Source organism: Ochotona curzoniae, unplaced genomic scaffold, assembly GCF_017591425.1.
Source record: "Ochotona curzoniae isolate NIBS_2020 unplaced genomic scaffold, NIBS_Ocur_1.0 scaffold_4505, whole genome shotgun sequence".
NCBI lineage: Eukaryota > Metazoa > Chordata > Mammalia > Lagomorpha > Ochotonidae > Ochotona > Ochotona curzoniae.
The window spans coordinates 35302479-35314106 of record NW_024467118.1 but is presented as its reverse complement, the minus strand read 5'-3'; the positions used below and the strand labels follow the sequence as shown (position 1 = coordinate 35314106).

General features: G+C 46.5%; 1 protein-coding gene across 1 annotated transcript; it reads left to right on the top strand.

Moving 5' to 3' along the window:
• Nucleotides 1-909: 909 nt before the first annotated feature.
• NEFM (neurofilament medium chain) lies at nucleotides 910-6292 on the top strand. The gene is made up of 3 exons (XM_040966003.1): nucleotides 910-2163; nucleotides 2863-2987; nucleotides 4425-6292. The coding sequence occupies exons 1-3, from the start codon at nucleotides 1087-1089 to the stop codon at nucleotides 5809-5811; spliced, it is 2589 nt and encodes an 862-aa protein (XP_040821937.1). The 5' UTR covers nucleotides 910-1086; the 3' UTR covers nucleotides 5812-6292.
• The last annotated feature ends 5336 nt before the right edge of the window (nucleotides 6293-11628 follow it).

The window sequence follows — 11628 nt, the reverse complement described above, 5'->3', positions numbered from 1 at the left end:
TCAATTACTACAAGCAGGCTTGAATTGCACTAGTGCAGAAACAAGCAGAAGAGAGCCCTCTCCCCACCCCCTGTGGTCCTGAAGGCCTGGGCAGGTCACCAGCCCAGCCGCTGAGGAGCCTTAGGGACCCGGGCGCTGTCCTTGGTGCTGCCGGCGCCATAGGCGCTCAAGCGCCTTACCTTCCGGCCCCGCAGAAACTGTAGACGGACGTTCACCACACGTAAAACAGGAGTAGAGCCATATCCCACTTTAGAATCAAGTAACTATCCCGGCCTGTACTCTTTGTCCCCTTCCCGAAGGCTTCAAGACGACCGTTTCTCTAAGCCTTTTTATTTCTTCCAGACTCAACTCCACTGCGTTCATCTCCCGCAGCTTTAAAGCCAGGGAGTGGGGGAAGGGAGGAAAGATGAGGATGGAGGAGGGGAGCGGAGAGAAGGGGCGATGAGGAAGGGGGAGGGGAGGGTCGGTGCGAATGAGGAGGGGGACGAGGGAAGAGGACAAGAACATACTTGGAAGAAAAAGTCACGGAGGAAGGGGCTCTGAGAGTCGGGTGGGCTGAGTGGGACTAGAGAACGCTCGAAGTAGGGACCCAAGAGAGGAGAGAAGAAGACGGGTACAGAAAAAGTAGCAGAGAAAGGGCGAACGAAGAGAAGGTGGTGAGGATAAGAGTGTGGAGGGCTAACTAAGAGCTAGAGGGACATGGGGGCGACAGGGGGCTGCGGTACACGCAGAAAACTAGACAAAGAAAGGGCGTTGGGTGGATACTCGCTCTCGGGGGTCTCCACTGCAACCCCGAAGTGAAGAGAAACGGAGGAGGGGGTGGCGGGGCTGCAAGCGCCGTGGGACCCACAGGGGAGCTGGAGCAGGGGCGCGCGCGGGCCGGAGCCGGTGTGGCCCCCGCCGGGAGCGCGCTGAATCACCGCCGGGCGCCGGCCCCATCCCCCGGGCCCGGGCTGCAGTCCCCGCCTCCTCGGCCGCCGCCTCCGCGGGGCGGGGCCCTGGCCCGGGCCCAGCGGCGCGGCTATAAAGGGGCTGCGGCGAGGCCGGCAGAATGCTGTGACAGCCACACACACCGAGGCCTCCAAGATGAGCTACACGCTGGACTCGCTGGGCAACCCGTCCGCCTACCGGCGGGTCACCGAGACCCGCTCGAGCTTCAGCCGCATCAGCGGCTCTCCGTCCAGCGGCTTTCGCTCGCAGTCGTGGTCCCGCGGCTCGCCCAGCACCGTGTCCTCCTCCTACAAGCGCAGCACCCTCGCCCCGCGCCTCGCCTACAGCTCGGCCATGCTCAGCTCGGCCGAGAGCAGCCTCGACTTCAGCCAGTCCTCGTCGCTGCTCAACGGTGGCGGCTCCGGCGGCGACTACAAGCTGTCCCGTTCCAACGAGAAGGAGCAGCTGCAGGGGCTGAACGACCGCTTCGCCGGCTACATCGAGAAAGTGCACTACCTGGAGCAACAGAACAAGGAGATCGAGGCGGAGATCCAGGCGCTGCGGCAGAAGCAGGCCTCGCACGCCCAGCTGGGCGACGCGTACGACCAGGAGATCCGCGAGCTGCGCGCCACGCTCGAGATGGTGAACCACGAGAAGGCTCAGGTGCAGCTGGACTCGGACCACCTGGAGGAAGACATCCACCGGCTCAAGGAGCGCTTCGAGGAGGAGGCTCGGCTGCGGGACGACACGGAGGCAGCCATCCGCGCGCTGCGCAAAGACATCGAGGAGTCGTCGCTGGTCAAGGTGGAGCTGGACAAGAAGGTGCAGTCGCTGCAGGATGAGGTGGCCTTCCTGCGGAGCAACCACGAGGAGGAGGTGGCGGACCTGCTGGCCCAGATCCAGGCGTCGCACATCACGGTAGAGCGCAAAGACTACCTGAAGACGGACATCTCGTCAGCGCTGAAGGAGATCCGCTCCCAGCTCGAGTGCCACTCGGATCAGAACATGCACCAGGCCGAAGAGTGGTTTAAATGCCGCTACGCCAAGCTCACCGAGGCGGCCGAGCAGAACAAGGAGGCCATCCGCTCCGCCAAGGAAGAGATTGCCGAATACCGGCGCCAGCTGCAGTCCAAGAGCATCGAGCTCGAGTCGGTGCGCGGCACCAAGGAGTCCCTGGAGCGGCAGCTCAGCGACATCGAGGAGCGCCACAACCACGACCTCAGCAGCTACCAGGTAGGCACGGCGGTAGGCACGGCGGCTGCGCGGCCAGCCTGCGCCAGCGCCAGCGCCGCGCGTTCCCGCCGCCCGGGCGCGTGCCGGGCGCCCTCTCCATCGCGCTCCCTAGTGGTCGGCCGCCCCGGGAACGCGCGCAGAGCCCCAAGCTGAGCGTCCTCGCGGCTCTGCAGTCCCCACCCACCTGCCCTGGCTTCCTCAGGATCCACCCCCTCCACCCCCCACCCCAACATGCTTCTCTTCTCCAGCTACTCTGTTTTGGCACTCTTGCACGTTTCAAGTCTGACGCATGTTTGGATACTTGATAGATAAGCAACTTTAGGATAGCTTGGGCAGAAATGCCCACTTTTCCAGCCATGGTTGGAAGAATTTTCGAAATTGGTTTCAGCCCCCAAGGCACAGATTGCAAAGGTCAAGTCAGTACGGAGTGTGTATTTCCTGCTGAGACCAGTTCTGGAACGAATGGTGTCAGTGGGTGATGTGCCAGGGAATGTCTTTTTGACCCTGTCTGTCAGAATCCCTTAGATTCGAAAGAAAGGGAATTTGGAATCTACAAATACTGTGGAGCTGGAGGGGGGGCGGAGGGGGGGCTGCAGGGGGGAGGGGAAAAGTGGCGGGGGCGGGGGAGGGAGGAACGAGAAAGAGATTTATGAAGAAAGCTGCTGTTTGGAAGATGAAAACTCCTTGTGTCTGTTCCAGGACACCATTCAGCAGCTGGAAAATGAGCTTCGGGGAACGAAGTGGGAAATGGCCCGTCACTTGAGAGAATACCAGGATCTCCTCAACGTCAAGATGGCCCTGGACATAGAGATCGCAGCCTACAGGTAGGAGGCTCCCACCACGCCGACCGCACTGCGAAGGCCTGAAGTCCACGCAGCCAGGGTGCAGGAGCCCCACGCCCCACACCTGCCAGGCGGTCTTGCAGAATTAAAGACATTGTCCTAAAGAATTCTAGCACTGGCCTCTGTCTTTCTCTCTTTCTTTTTCTTTCTTTCTCTCTTTCTTTTTCTTTCTCTCTTTCTTCTTCTTTCTCTTTCTTTTTCTTTCTCTTTCTTTCTTTCTCTCTTTCTTTCTTTCTTTCTTTCTTCCTTCCTTCCTTCCTTCCTTCCTTTCCTTCCTTCCTTCCTTCCTTCCTTCCTTCACCACTTTTTACATACAAGCAGTGAATACCAGTTGAAGCAAAGCATTTACATTTTAGAAAATACAAAAGGTATGGGAATGCTTGTAGCCCAAGTGGAATTTTGGCTTTTAATGTTTCATCTAGAAATTTCAGGTTTTGAAGTCTGTGATGTAAAGAACAAATACCAGGATGTTTTTTATTCTTTTTATTTGACACCATCATCTGGCTGAGAATAGATATACATTGATATGCTTGAAAATAGATGTCTCAATTTTATTTAAATAATTTAGCTGTGGTTTCTTACAGTACTGTATAGATTATACATCTACACACATAATGGTATTAATCTTCGCAGTTTAGATCTAGAAGAGATCATGGATCTAGAAACAAAAACATCTGTATGTATGATCTTGTTAGAAATACTAGAGTTCTGTGAACTCAGGTGGCCTTGCTGCTAATTAAATTCAAAGGACAAACTCTTTGATTAATGAGTTTTTCTCCTATGAATAAGGTACTTATTATACTATAATAGCAAGACTAGTTTGCAACCACAGAGTTCTTTAAAAAAAAAACAGAATAATTACATTAAATGGACACATTGTCTACTTTATGATTAGAATTGAAGACCATTTTAAAACTTAATACAGATTAACACCTAGCTCTAATTTGCTACAGCCAAGTCCTGAATTACACTTAATCATTTTGTGGATTTTGTTTGTTTGTTTTATATTTCAGTTAAAAATAATATCTGTTCTGAAAGTCTAAATGGTCCCAAAGATCACTAAGTCTGGATTTTTGGTTTTTTGTTTTGGTTTGGTTCTTAGGGAGCTTTTGAGAATACTCACATTGCACCAAACAGATTGTGCTCTAGAGCTAAGACCTAGTGCCCACCTGGGATTGGTGGGCTCTGGGCGTGGCTAGTGATGGCAGCAGGCTGCTGGCTGGCACCTGGAGACCATCCCTCACTGAATATGACACCACACACCAATGAGTGACAGCAAGTGTTATACTGGCTTCATGGCATTGTCGACTTACCTGATTCTCTGTATGCAAGCAGGTCCGTGAGTTCCTCTTAAGGTCCTGGAGCTCAGAAAGCTTAAAATGTTACTGAATGTCTTGTCTTCCTGGATTCTCTCCTCAGGAAACTCCTGGAAGGCGAAGAGACCAGATTCAGCACATTCTCAGGAAGTATCACAGGGCCGCTGTACACGCACCGACAGCCCTCCGTCACCATTTCCAGCAAGATTCAGACCAAGGTGGAAGCACCCAAGCTCAGAGTCCAACACAAGTTTGTGGAGGAGATCATTGAGGAAACCAAAGTGGAGGATGAGAAGTCAGAAATGGAAGAAGCGCTGACAGCCATTGCCGAGGAGCTGGCCGTGTCCACGAAGGAGGAAGAAAAGGAAGAAGAGGCCGAAGAAAAGGAGGAGGAGCAGGAGGCCGAGGAAGAAGAAGTCGTAGCTGCCAAAAAGTCTCCAGTGAAGGCCACCGCCCCGGAGATGAAAGAGGAGGAAGAGGGCGAAAAGGAAGAAGAAGGCCAGGAGGAAGAAGAAGAGGAAGAAGATGAGGGTGCTAAGTCCGACCAAGCCGAAGAAGGCGGATCCGAGAAGGAAGGCTCTAGTGAGAAGGATGAAGGCGAGCAGGAAGAAGAAGGAGAGGCCGAGGCTGAAGGTGAAGGTGAAGCAGAAGCCGAGACCAAGGATGAAAAGACCGAGGAGAAGCCTGAAAAAGTGGCCGCCAAGGAGGAGCCAGCCACAGAAGCCAAGGTGGGAAAGCCAGAAAAAGCCAAGTCCCCCGTGCCCAAATCGCCCGAGGAAGAAGTGAAGCCAAAAGCTGAAGCCAGGGAAGGAAAGGGGAAACAGAAGGAAGAAGAAGAGAAAGCTGAGGAAGAAAAGAAAGAAGTAGCCAAGGAGTCTCCTAAGGAAGAGAAGGTAGAGAAAAAGGAGGAGAAGCCAAAAGATGCGCCCGAGAAGAAGAAGGCTGGATCTCCGGTAAAGGAGGAAGCCACGGAAGAGGCTGTCCCCGCCACCAAAGCCACGAAGGTGAGTGTGGAGAAAGAGGCCAAGCAAGAGAAGCCGCAGCAGCAGCAAGAGAAGGAGAAGGCAGGAGAGGAGGGAGGCAGTGAGGAGGAAGGGGGGGAGCAGGGCTCCAAGGAAGCCAGGAAGGAAGACATAGCTGTCAACGGAGAGGTGGAAGGGAAAGAGGAGGAGGAAGAGCAGGAGACGAAGGAGAAGGGCAGCGGGCACGAAGAGGAGAAAGGCGTCGTCACCAATGGGTTAGACTTGAGCCCGGCCGATGAGAAGAAGGGGGGTGACAAAAGCGAGGAGAAAGTAGTGGTGACCAAAAAGATAGAAAAAATCACCACCGAGGGGGGAGATGGTGCTACCAAATACATCACTAAGTCCGTCACGGTCACTCAAAAGGTCGAAGAGCATGAAGAGACCTTTGAGGAGAAGCTAGTGTCTACTAAGAAGGTAGAAAAAGTCACCTCACACGCCATTGTCAAGGAAGTCGCCCAGAGTGACTAAGACCTGAGTCCATTGCAAAAGGTTAAGCCATATGACAATTTCAAAATGCATGTGATCGACAGCTTCCAAACAGAACGGGTTCTCCCATGGGGGCTCCAGACTTTGTACTTTACTTGTGCAATAGGAGGGGACTGCATGCAAGCTGGGGGTGCTCCCCCCTCAGTCTCTGGGGGATTCAAATGCATGATACCGTACGTACCTGGGGAATTTTCCTAAGCTGTTGGAAGGGGGGCACTCGGGGGGGGGATGACTTGAGATGTAATTTGCAAAGTATCAACTGAGCCAAAAAATCATAAATGAAACACAGAACTCTTTTAGCCTTAAGAACGCTATATATGAATAATTACGTTTACCTCACTGGTGCATTTACAATGGACATTTGTTCATGGGAGAACCTTGCTGACATGCACAGTTCGCAACCTTATGTTGATCAATGTAAAACGACACAGCAGTATTTGCTCAATAAAGGTCATATTGGAAACATAGTCCATCGCTTGGTGTTACGTCATTTCTCAGTCACATCTCCACAGTGTGAGGCTTCCTTTCCCTAGAATGGATTATTTGGGAGAATTTTCAGTGACCTGGAATTCTGAGCACTATTTCCCTGAGATAACACACTTGCTGGTAGCATTTAGAAGCGCCAACATCTTTTCTAAGAACAACCTTCATCCTTCAATGTTAGCATTTTATTTTTGAAATTAAAAATAAAAGCATCCGGTAAAAAGGGGGGAAATTTGGTGGACCAGAAGTCATCGATCTCCAAGTTTATATCCCCAAACAGACCTGAGAGACGTTCCAGGTGTGAGAGGCAATAAGGAAGTTGTGCACTGAGACACCGAGTTCCAGGAGAAGGAACTTGACAAGAAGGACCCGAAGCAGCAGGGCTGAAGACATCTGGGCTGCTGGGAAGGCAGGCTGGGTTCCGGCTTCATGCCTCCTGCATCGCTGACTCCTGTTCTCACTGCTAAAGGGTGACGATTCTCCTGTTTAACTACCTGGGAGAAATGATGACAAATAAAAGACCCTCTCCCTTGGAAAAAGAAAAACCAAATTCTCTGACAGTGTTTTAGATTTTTAAAAAGACCAAAAAACAAAAATGCTACTATCTTTTCAAAATGTATTTAGCATATTTTCTAAGTCCATAGTTTTTTTTAATCAAAAGAATCAATCATTACTTTTTCAAAATACTGTCATTGTAATACTTAAATGTACTTAAAGATCTCACTATAGCGATCATGATAGTTCTGTTTGCCAGTCATCACCATTCGCTAATACATTTTTTTGCTATATTAATATATCAATTATATCATTTTTATTGGTATTTTCTTAAAATAATTCATTCCTTATGTTAAAACACTATAATTCCTAAAGCAATAATATCCATTTCACTCAACATGCAAGAGAGCTATTCAAATAAAGTAAGAGAAACTATAGGGAATTTAAAGTTTATAGGAAGGAGACAGGCTTACAGATTGGAAATATTAAAAAAAGAAGAAAAAGCAGATTGAAAAAGGCAACCAGGGACATAGCCTGCCTGGGGCAGAGAACGCGTGAATTATCCTGTAGTCATCTGGCTGAACCCACAACTTTCTGTCACTTTCTCAGACTTCCAGAGTGCATCTTACAGTTCCCCTTTCACCTTGGCCTGACAATCCATCCAAAACTGACTCTGGTGGTGGAGCAGACACTTGCCGAGAGAAGAGTCTGGAAACTGTTGTCAGAAGCAGGAATGAAGGCTGACTATACAGAATATGTCTTTATGAATATTTTTATTTATAAAAAAGGAGCAAATTTCATAGATTTCAAATACACAGTTTTAAGAGCATCCCAATACTTCTTCTCTACCCTTTTTTCCCCTGCTCCCCACTCCCCTCCTTTTCCCTTACTTTTCTTTTAATTTTGCAATGACATACTGACAATTTTCTTTCTAATTGCAAACTTAACCCTCCACTAAATAAAGAATCCACAAGTAATAAGTGGAAAAACCACTGTTCCCCAAGAGTATAGAAAGAACTACATAAATCTTAAGTGGACACCAAGAAAATAATGATTACCCTAAAAATATTCATTTGCACCTAAAATTACTGATTTTAAAAGCACTGATGGCTGGATCTTACAAACTATCCCACTCCTATTCTTTGCTTATAACACAGAGTGTTGTAAAATGACAGAATCGATACGCAAAATCCCCCAATGGCGCTATTATAGACATACACTTTCAACCCTAACTTTATTTTCAATCATCTATTTTCCCTAAGAAGGTAAGAATTTTAAGCAACACGTGTGTGTACTCAGAATGATCAAATCACTATGTTTACTCTTTGAAAACAGTAGAAAACCAAACCTCTTACAAGCCATACAAACATTTCTAAATGATCCACCAGGTCCCAGAGATAGAATAGTCCACTCTTAGATTTACTTTATCTTTGTCAATAGCAACTATTGCACTATTAAAGAGAAGTCAAGTTAAAATTCATGTTTCCAAATATGTCCTGTAGCAGGAAGAAACTATACTTAAACTAGGCAGAAAACCCCCAAAATCAGAGAATTTCTGTTTAGGAATTAGAAAACCTTTCTAATCCTTATTAGCCCCTGATACAGTGGCATTAAGGCATTGAAAAATGGAATTTTTGCTTTTCTAGTAGATTCCTTTGAACTTGATACAATTCAATTTTAAATGCTGTAAGGAGTACCAAAGCTCAGCAGTTACTTAAAACATTCAAAAAATAGAATTTTGTTTGTTTCTTTGATTTCTCTGGGTCACACAGCTTGTACATGGTTAAACAGAGTTAACCCAGATTAACCAGCCTTAGGATACATTTCTTAATTCCTATTCTAAGACATTAGGGAAAGTCTATGAAAAATTAAGTTAAAACACAAATTTATTTTAGTGTAAGAAATGTTTACAATCCATGAATATAAGGGAGTTATTGCAGTGGTCATGGAAAATGTGTACTATGAAAAAAAATACATGAGTTTCAAAATTTTTGCACCAGAATAAGAATGATTTGTGACTTGTGACTGCTGTTGAAGAGTTATACTTTTGTTATAATGTAGGGGAAAACAGTAGGGAGAAGGCTGGGGGCCATGGCCTAGTGGCAAAAGCCCTCGCCTTGAACGCCCCGGCATCCCATATGGGCGCCGGTTCTAATCCCGGCAGCACCACTTCCCATCGAGCTTCCTGCTTGTGGCCTGGGAAAGCAGTCGAGGACGGCCCAAGGCCTTGGGACCCTGCACCTGTGTGGGAGACCCAGAAGAAGTTCCTGGCTCCTGGCTTTGGATTGGCTCAGCTCCAGCCATTGTAGTCACTTGGGGAGTGAATCAACAGATGGAAGATCCCTCAACAGATCAACAGATCCCTCTTTGTCTCTCCTCCCCTCTGTGTATCTGCCTTTCCAATAAAAATAAAATAAAATTTTAGAAAAGTTCAACTAGGAAAAAATGTTTATAAAAAAAGGATTTACTCATTTATTTGGAAGGTAGAGTTAGAGAGAAAGAAAAGGCAGAAGAAGAGACTGAGAGGGAGACCTTTCATCTGCTGGTTCACTTACCAAGTGAGGGGACTGACAACATGGAGTTAGGAGCCTCTCCCAGGTCTCCCAGGTAGGTGCAGGGGCTCAAGCACCAGGCCCACTCCACTGCTTTCCCAGGCCCACCCGCAGGGAGTTAGGTCACAAGTGAAACAGCTGGGACTTGAACTGTCACCCATATGGGATGCTGGCGCTGCAGGCAGCTGCAAATCCTTATTTCTAGAACATTTCTTTCTATTGCCAGTCAGCACAAAGACAGTATTGAAACATTAGGAAAATAGTTTCACAACAAATACGTTAGTTGTTCCAACTTGGAACCAACTAGTTTTCCTCATGGTTTGTTTAATTCATCCGAAGGAAAAGAACTATTTTAAAATGAATTGTTTTACTAGAATTTCAGAAAATATCTTTATTTCCAAGACTCCTCTACTCTGAGCTGTCGTAGAGTACTGAATTAGACATCATGTACAGGATCTATAGACAGCAAAATTGTGACCTCATGTCTGTTACATTATACTCCTAAATTAGTTTCTTCCTTCCTTCCTCTCTTTCTTCCTTCCTCTCTTTCTTCCTTCCTCTATTTCTTTCTTTCTTCCTTTCTTTCTTTCTTCCTTTCTTTCTTTCATTCTTTCTTTCTTTCTTTCTTTCTTTCTTTCTTTCTTTCTTTCTTTCTTTCTTTCTTTCTTTCTTTCTTTCTTTCTGTCTTTCTTTCTTTCTTTCTGTCTGTCTTTCTTTCTTTCTTTCTTTCTAAGGGCAGATCAGATTTACAGAGAGAAGGATAGAGAGGAAGATCTTTCCATCTACTGCTTCATTCCCCAAATGCTGTCCATGGCCAGAGCTGAGCCAATCCAAACCCAAGAGCCAAGAGTCTCTTCTAAGTCTCCCATGTGGGTGTAGGATCCCAAGGCTTTGGGCCATCCTCTGCTGCTTTCCCAAGCTACAAGCAGGGAGCTGGATGGCAAATGGAGCAGTTGGGGCACAAACCTGTGCTCCTGTGGGATTCCAGCGCCTGCAAGATAAGAATGTTATTGAACCATCACACTGGGCCCAATCCCTCTATGTTTCTATCTTTTTGTCTGTAAAGTAGAGCAACTAAAACAGTTAAATGAGAAAACATCTATGAAAGTATATAGCGATGTAACAGACACAACAGAGCAGACCAAATCTACTTGTTCAAAGTATTGAATTTAAATTGAGTGAAAAATACAAGAGCAGAATTGTTTGAAGTTAATTGATGTCCTAATTTCATCTATGCTTTCAGTCTAATTTGCAACTACAGTGAGTTTACCCAAATAAGTAAATAATATAAATAAAAATGTTCTTGTAGCACATATTAACATAAAAGATACTTCAAACTCACCACAGAAAAAAAATAGGAGATAATTAATTTTGGTGCAAAAAATGAAATTAACCCATAGTTTTTGCATATTGTGTTATTACATGAAATTGCTGATTCTGTTCCGTCATTGGTGTGCTCACATGGAGAGCTTGGGTGTATGTTTCACCACACTGAACCAGAAAACCTGTACAAGCTGCTTAGTCGCCCAGGGAATCCCTCAACAAAGGAGATTGTACTGATGTAAATTACTTCCAACTCTATTGAGAGTAAGGGGAAGCATGTTGTGCAAAAGGCCTATGAAGACAGCACTAAAGCTCTACATCCATATTGGTTGCACTCAACAATGTAATGCAATTTTCAGAGTTCCTGTCAACTTACTTAAAGGCTTTGAAAAGCTCTCATATTGTATCTTCAGTAAGTTATTAATAGGTATTTCCCCTCAAATCACTCCTATAACTCTATGTAGTATTCTTAGATAAGAGTGGAACTGAAAAGACATTAACAGTTGACTACATCAAAAGTTATAGAATTGTTAATATTCACAGTAAAGCTAATCTCTCTACAGACCTAAATGGGAAATCAGACCACACACAAAGCCCTTAGGCCCATTTTGTGTATATAAGTGTAGCTGAGTGATGTGTAGGTCAGTACCAAGTCAGGGGTCCGGGGGGCACATGACTTAGTTATTAAGATGCCACTTGCGATGCCTACAACTCCACTTTGGAGTACGTGTGTTCAAGTCTTGAATCCAGCTTCCTGCTAAACACATACTCTTATGGATAACATGCTGGCTCAAATATATGCGTGCCTGAGCTTCGGAGAAGCTGTGCTCTGTACTAAGCGTGATACCCCTACACCTCCCATTTTAAATCAACATCTTGTTCCATTTCTGTTGCTATACCAGGATGCCAAACACAGATAATTTAACAAAGAAGGGTCCCATAGTTG

Excerpts from the sequence above, each read along its gene's own strand:
- NEFM (XM_040966003.1), top strand. The coding sequence starts at position 1,087 with ATGAGCTACACGCTGGACTCGCTGGGCAACCCGTCCGCCTACCGGCGG. Across the intron at positions 2,164-2,862 it reads ACGACCTCAGCAGCTACCAG|GACACCATTCAGCAGCTGGA; the intron begins GTAGGCACGGCG and ends TGTCTGTTCCAG. Across the intron at positions 2,988-4,424 it reads ATAGAGATCGCAGCCTACAG|GAAACTCCTGGAAGGCGAAG; the intron begins GTAGGAGGCTCC and ends TTCTCTCCTCAG.